This window comes from Scylla paramamosain, chromosome 11 (assembly GCF_035594125.1).
Source record: "Scylla paramamosain isolate STU-SP2022 chromosome 11, ASM3559412v1, whole genome shotgun sequence".
NCBI lineage: Eukaryota > Metazoa > Arthropoda > Malacostraca > Decapoda > Portunidae > Scylla > Scylla paramamosain.
Window position 1 is genome coordinate 1562501 of NC_087161.1, and position 7880 is coordinate 1570380.

General features: G+C 38.9%; 1 protein-coding gene and 1 long non-coding RNA gene across 2 annotated transcripts in view; one reads left to right on the forward strand and one right to left on the reverse strand.

The window, feature by feature from the left end:
• The window catches only part of LOC135104783 (uncharacterized), a 12467-nt gene extending 9603 nt beyond the window's left edge, over positions 1-2864 (forward strand). The window contains exons 3-5 of the mRNA XM_064012371.1: positions 207-316; positions 1438-1583; positions 1809-2864. Coding sequence (XP_063868441.1) covers positions 207-316; positions 1438-1583; positions 1809-1993 — 441 coding nt within the window. The 3' untranslated portion in view covers positions 1994-2864. The remainder of the gene's footprint in view (positions 1-206; positions 317-1437; positions 1584-1808) is intronic.
• Positions 1-5542, reverse strand: part of LOC135104784 (uncharacterized) — a 43449-nt gene extending 37907 nt beyond the window's left edge. The window contains exon 1 of the long non-coding RNA XR_010270538.1: positions 5524-5542. This is a non-coding gene — a long non-coding RNA (uncharacterized LOC135104784). The remainder of the gene's footprint in view (positions 1-5523) is intronic.
• Between the last annotated feature and the right edge of the window lie 2338 nt (positions 5543-7880).

Below are 7880 nucleotides of genomic sequence, written 5' to 3' on the forward strand. Positions count from 1 at the left end.
TGAGGTAAACCTAAATGAGATAAACCATTTAACCCAGATGATATAAGCAAATGACCAGATGAGATAAGCCAGATAAGGTAAGCCAGGTAATCCACTTAAATCAGGCCATCCAGATGAATGAAAGTAAACAAGTAAACAAGTAGAAATAAGCTAGCAAATTCAGATAAGCCAAATGAAACATCTAAGCCAATGATTCCATGTTTCAGAGGATCCAAGTGCGGGTGAATGTCACAAATAGTCACGGTGGGAAGCTGAGGTTCAACCTGTGTCCTCACGTTGAACCAAACACACCCGTGGAACAGAGCTGCTTTGACAAGTGAGTTCCCAATCCTTCACTACACACAGGGTGACATCAACACAACACTGAGAACATAGGGGAAGCTTGCAAGGACCAAGCAAGCCCAAGTGTGGCAATCTCAGTAAACATAACACATACTCGTACAGGGTGCTGCCAGCATAACACTTAAAACAAACAGAGGGGAAGCTTGGGATGACCCAGCAAGTCTTTGTGTGTCAATTTCAGTATATATAACATATATTCAGGTCTATCTTTCATTGCTATTGATCTATGGTGTAGTCTTCATTAAATTGCTCAGTACTTTCTGACAGGATAATGCTTTAATGGTGATGTTATCAATTAAAGTTGAGCAACCCACCTTAAAAGGAGGATGAACCAGCAAGGATCAGGGACTGGACAGATTTTAACTTCCAAACCCAAGCTTTTATAAGCCTGCTCCGAATGCAGAGCAGTTAGTCACACTCAGGGGTCAATCGCAGTTACATTCCTGTTACAACTCAAAGCAGTCGCTTTGATCTACTAAGTCTAAGACTCCAGGCAGAACATTTCACCCAAGATTCCAGCTAAGTACTCTGATTAGTCTCAGGCCTGTGCTCTGTAGGTACTTAATAACTAAGCCTAGGTACATGCCCTATACAAGGTAAATTAATCTTTAACCTTGCCTTGGTGTCAGTACAATAACACCAAATTGCTAAAGTGGTCCTTTGAACTGATTCCTTGTTGGTGACTCAACTTGTGCCTGCTGTATATGCCTTTAAACACAATTTTCTGCATGTTGCTAGAATGCACTGCAGAAAATGGCAAAGGCCACACATAAGTAGTTATCAAGTGTAATACATCTGGCAATGGTGCAGTGGTTTTGGTGCTTCATGCCATACAAATACAAGTCTTGTTTGGCCCTAGGTAACAATTAATCTAATACTCTGACTTGTTCCACCATCCCTCCCTAAAAATATAAAACAAAGAAGCTAAAAACAATTAGAGGGGGTCTCAAGGTGTGCATCAGCACTATTAGCTGGAATCTCCAAACATTCATTCATGTCACCAACACATATTCAATTCACTATGTTTTTATAGTGTTCTCTCTTTTTTTTTTTTTTTTTTTTGCCACCAACCTATTCTTCCTACTCTCCCCAAAGGCATGCCCTGAAGGTTGTGGGTCAAAGATCAAAGGCAGTGCAACTGACTGCCCCAAACGGCTCTTCAGAGATAAAGTCTGTGGAGCTCAGGCTTCCATATGACGTCACGTGTAACCACTGTGTGCTGCAGATGACAAACATTGCACGTAAGTGACCCTTGCTTTCTTTTATCACCAAGAGCATAAGACAATAGTAAAATAAAGGAGCTGCAAGAAGTTGTCTGGCTTACATGTTGCAGTCCCTCTGCCTTTCTATTTCCACTTATCCTCATCCATAGATTTATCTAATCTTTTAAAGCTCCTCTACAATAACCATTCCACTTTTCCTATCAATTACTTTCATTAATACTCTGCCTTCCTAACCCCCTGCAGAAGAATTCAAGCCATCAACAGTCATGTTCCGCAACTGTGCTGACATCGCCATCCAGGGCACAGCCAAGACAAGCCTGGCTGGTGGACCCCCACTGGAGCACCTTCCCTCTGCGCTTGATCTCCACACCCGCAGCGGCTTTGGTTCTGGATACGAGGAGCAGAAACAGTATCGCTTCTATAATTAAGTGCCTTTTCATTCTGGCACACACTGAAGATCTTGTAAGATTAAACTATTACAACATGCACTTGTAATGTAAGGTTGTGGTTGCATACTAGGTTAGAGAATGGTAAGCTGAGTAAGGAGTTTTGAGGGTCTTTTAACTTTGGCAGTATCACACCTAATGTTTGCTGGTGCCACATCACACACACACGCACACACACGCACACAGGTCAAGCGTTGTAAGCATGAGACAGCAAAGTTTAGTGACAGTCTGTGTCTATAAGAGGAGCTGAGATTAGAATTCCTCTCTCACAGCATGACACACACACACACACACACACACACACACACACACACACACACACACACACACACACACACACACACACATTCACACATATGGAGTGAATGTAACCTGGGTACCTGATGGCTAACAACTTGCTATGTATGTCTTGTGTTTGTTCATGAAGCAGTAGCCAATGAGTAGTAATAGGTAGTTGTAATTTAATAAGGTCCACATTTATTTATTCATACTAGAAGAGAATATGAAATCAAATATGTCCTTTGGGAGAAAGTAAATGCAAATAAAATGTTCAATCCACTGATATTTAAGAAGTAAAACAATTCATCCTTAATTTACTAGGACAAGAATGATAATGATTATGGTGATGGTGGTGGTGGTGGTAATGATGACTAGCCAAAATGACCCATACCTTACTTGTGTTTCTTGTTTATCTGGTCCCACTCTGCTAAGTGCTCTACAGGACCCACCTATCTTATTTTTTCATCATTTTATGTATAACTGTTAATCAGGTGAAGAATTGCACAACATATCCTTCAACAATGGTCAAGTCCTCCAAAATCAAAATGTTCTGAGAATAAATAGATCTTCCCCAGTGGCAGGCTCTACATTCATCCCTAATCTCCAGCAATGTTAAGCACTGGAGCATAAAAAAAAACAGATGTCCACTATGGTATGTTTCAGTCTTATGAAGTGCCTGAACACAACTAACACTCGGTACCAGGAAACATCCTGTGCTGAACTGAGATTCTGGTGATCAAAGAGAATAAATGTAAATCAGTAATGGAATCTCAACATTTGAACTTTTAATTGCTCTGTGATTTAAGTTTGTGTTTACTTTAACTTAATATAGGATAACTATGAACTAAAAGTGTTGTTTAAAACTTTGAGTATCCATCAGTATTCATCCATTGCTAGTAATTATTAATTTTACCTAGCAGCATTTCATGAAGGAACATTGTAAGTAAAATGCCAAGTGAACATACATAGCTACACTCCCTCATCCAGCAACAGATTAAGGAGATTTAACTCAAAGTGCATTTATTCAGGAGTACTATTTTTATTTATTTATCTTTTTTATCTTTCATGTACACTTTGCTTTTAAAATTTAGTAGTACCTTGGCCCTTGTTTTGGTGCAAAGTTCTGAAAAGTTTTTTTTTCTCATGACAGAATGAGTACTAATATTTTGCAATATATTCTGTTCATAAGAGTTTAGAACATAAGAACATAAGTTTAAAATGACAAAGTTAATAATGTATACAACCAGACAGACAGGCTGCAGACATGTTCTGGCCTGCCTTCCATATGATTTCTCAATTTGTATCTAAACTCAGCACAATTTCTTATTTCAGTATAACAAGAAACCATTACAATCAGTGTTTTAATAAGTACCTGCACCTAACAGTATGCTGATAATTCTTGGTTACCTATACAGCCAGTAAATGTACTATCAGTAACCTTCTGTGTTGCTTACCTCTGCTAAGTGAAGAGAAGCTAGAGACTTAAAGGAGACAAGCCCAAAAATCTCCATTCAGCCCTGGACCTGAACCTAGGCCTTCTGATTGCTGACCCAAGTGTGCTAACCTCTACACCAGTGCAATTGACACAAAAGAATATGCAGATAAGAAGTAATTTATTCATCAGTAAGGACACAACTTGCTGTCTTATAGATCCTAAATGAAGCACTTAGATTGCCTGATTAGTTCAGGCAAGTAATAAATATTATGTGTTTATGAATTCTTGTTGTAGATAGTATTGCACAGTGGTTCCTTTGTATATTACTTATTATCAGGCAACTGTATTGATCTGAACTAATGACTGAGCCAACCATGAATCTTTAGTACAAAAAGTAAGCAGTTTGCTGGGTTTTGATTAATTTTAGTGATTACTGAAGGAGCCTGAGTCCCTCCATTGAAAAGTTAGTTAGGTTGGGTCAATAATCCCACCATGGGTATCTAAAGGAGCAGAGCCTCCACATCAAGAAGTTCATTCTACTCAAGATTTTGTAATTGCTGTCGCATCTAATATGGCAAATATGGAAACCAAAGCAGGACACCTTTATGCTTAGTAAATCAACACAAGTTTCAGCTAAATTACCCAAGAAGCAATTTTGCCATGGGCAGTTAAATAATCACTGTCTAAAAGCTAGAAATTTTAGGAAAAGAGGCCAATCTTCAAAATCTTTCCTGCTGTTCTTACTAATATCTGATGGATAAAGTTAAGTCAGAAGTACTTCATATAGGGACACCTAACACGGAAACAATTGCAAGTATAATTTATGTATTGCATTGGCTGAAACTAAAACTGAACTGAGGAAACAAAGACTTGTGATAAAAATGTCATAATTAGTGTAATTTTTCTGTCACATCTTACACCTCAGCAACACATTACTCTGATTATGAGACACCACCACCAGTATCCACAAAGGGAAGAACCAATTAAAAAAAGATATATGTTCTGGATTACTAGTACTAAAATACTTAGGATAAAATAAGAATAAATAAACACAAATAAATAAATGAATAAACAAACAAATAAAATGCTGGAAGAAAAGCCATTTAGTGAAACAAAATTAATATAAAATATCTAAATATGATAACATAGGAGAAAAATGCTAATTTACACAAATAAAAATCATAAAAAAAAAACACACACTTCTCATTTTTCATTTCGCAAAGCTGTAATTCTTTATAACAAGTCTACCCCCTCCCAATCCCTCAAACATGCTTGGGGGCCTGTGGGGAATCGGGAGTTTTGTGTGGAGGAAGCATATAATATTATGAATGATATACGGACTTTGAAAAATCTAGGGAAGTTTCCCTATCTGCCTCCCAGACACTATTCTAACCTAACCTGGACCCTCCATAAAGACACTATCCTAATTTATCATAACAGGCCCTCTTGACCCACCTTAATCTAGACAGGGAAGGGAGCAGGACGCGGTGGTGTAGACCCTCCTGTACCCCCAGAAGGGCATTATTTAACCTAACCAGGACCCTTGTAAATACACTATACTAACCTCCTAACCTAACTGGTTAGGTTAGGGGATACTTGGAATAGTAATTGTTCCAACGATATTCCAATCACGCGGGGAGGGAAGCCAGAATGGGCGGGAAATTAAGGCTTATGATAGTGTGCAGTGCAGGGCTACTGCTTACAGTGGACAACGGTGGTAAAGAAAGGGATTTTAGGATATCTGAGGCGTGATAGTTTTAAATACATAAAATGGAAGATGAAAGTAGTGTGTACTTACTCCGCCGAGGACCAATGAACACACCAAATAAGACTGCAGGAAGCCAGGCGCTACACAAGGCACAGGAAGGTCAGGGAGGGCACCGGCATGTAACTTGATGTAAGTAGTTGTATAATGTAACAAGGTGCTAGTGAATAATGTGACGGTGAAACGTGGTCACTTGTTCAATATTTACCGATCAGCTGACCAGAGACGTGTTTTCGATAAGCAAGATTGGGCTTCACCAGAATAAAATCAGCGCACAGGTTTGGAAATGCATTGGTTTGTGTGTGTTATATTGTGTTTCTCTCTCTCTCTCTCTCTCTCTCTTAGTAGATGGACAGGGTTTCTAGGGTGTTTTTACGATTCTAGAGACAGATTAACATCTTTTCTACATTAATAACAGGAGAAACACGCTTTTAAAAGGTTGTAATTGAAGTGACACGGCTTTTTAAGGATGTTTTTACAGTTCTAGTGACAGATCTACATTTCTATATTATTAACAGGAGAAACACCCTTGAAAACCCTGATAATTATCTTTGTGGCTTTGAGAACAGTCGAGAGAGAGAGAGAGAGAGAGAGAGAGAGAGGAGCATTTTAGTTGAGACTATCCCGTGGGGTATTTGCTTCGGTGACACGGTGCAGCAGTAAGTGAAGTTTTCGTTCATAATCACGTAGCGGGTGTGGAGTGGTGAAAGAGAAGTGAAGAAGTAAGGATATTATTTGACATATTATTTGATAACATGTCAAATTTTGTGTGTGTTAGTGTCATAATAATAGTGTGTGTGTTTGTGGGTGTAGTTGAAGGAGTAGTGATAGATGGCGCTGGGGAAGGAAGGCGGCTGGCTGGCTAGCTAGCTACAGTGTTTTGGTCAGTACTGGTCAGTTTTGTCACACACGCTCTATTAACCAGTGTTTCCGTATTCCCGGCAGCTTCTCCCTGCACCGAGCACCGCCAAGCAGCACCAGAGAGGCACAAATACGTAAGGTGAGTCCAGCAGTGCCAGCCTCACCCCAGTCAGTCTTCCTGCCTTCACTATAACACCCTCCTCTTCCCTGTAGTGTCTTGTACTCGTTTATTTATGATTTATTATTCGTTATTTCGGTATTTTTGGAGTTATTTATTTATTTCTAGGTTTTGTTTACATCAGAGTCTGGAAACAGTTGGAGATTTAGGAAGATAATGAATGTTCGTCAATATGTAAACAAGCTGCCAGGTGAGGTACAGTCAGGGCGTCAGTGTTTTCAGCCATTATTTGTCTCGTCTTTCACGTATTTTAAGCCAAACATGTCACAAGATACGGCCACATGTCTAGCCTTCATATCCGCTGGTAAGATAAATCCGCCATTGTCTGCTATTGGTGTCATGAACGGATAATTAAGGCAACATGGCCGCCGGCTCTCTCACTGAGGCCTCCGCCGAGAGCCGCCATGATGGACTGCTACCTGTGCCAGCTTGTTGGGTTCCAATATTTTTTAATTTTTTTCTGAATGACTTTATTTGGCTTTTATAGTAAGTTTTTATGGTTTCTAAAAATATTTCGTTGCTCTTGAAGTATTTTTCTTGCTTCAGCTAAGTAAATGTGGTGAATTTGCTGTTGTTTTATGCGTAAGTGAAGGATGGTTTTTTACGGTGATATTTACCCAGCTCGGTTTTTCGCTTTTTTATTTGGGGCTGTAATGAAGGTTTTGTTGTTTCAAAAAATCGTTTATGATATTTAAAGTGTTTTGCGTTCCTGTTGAGTTAAGTATGTGGAATTTAAAATAGCTATTAATCCCGTTAAATGTGGTGATTTTGTCATTTCTTAGATTTTTTTATTTGTCTATTTCAGCTTGTAACTGACTTTGAATTGTTTTAAAAAATAGTTCAGATTTTTTAAAGTGTTTTTTCATTGGTGTAAAGTGAAATGGATGGACTTTTCAATGGTTTTAATGGTGTCAAAGGTTCCAACACTTTTTCCATATTTCATATTAATATTTCTTTACAACTACTAAGGATGGAGATGTTTTGATATTGTGAATATTAATTAAAGTAATTATCAAGTCAGAATATATAATACATTCGAGCCTAGCTTAACTTTTTCTAGGGGTCAATTTCAAAATGAAATACGTTACGTACGTAAGCCAGCGGCCGGCGGCAACTCGCCTGTGACGTCATCAAGGATCCGGGACTCGCTCAGCTCCAGTGTCTCCGTAATTTACCGTAATTTCCAGAGTTTTTCAGGTATTTCCATCCGTTTCCAAACTCAGGCATGTAGGTAGTAGTAGTAGAATGAGTAAAAATAGAGAAATGGAGGAGGAGGAAAAAATAAGGAGAAATAGATGAAGAGAAGGCGGTGGCAGCATACAGGGAAATACCAAGAAGACAATGTTTAGCT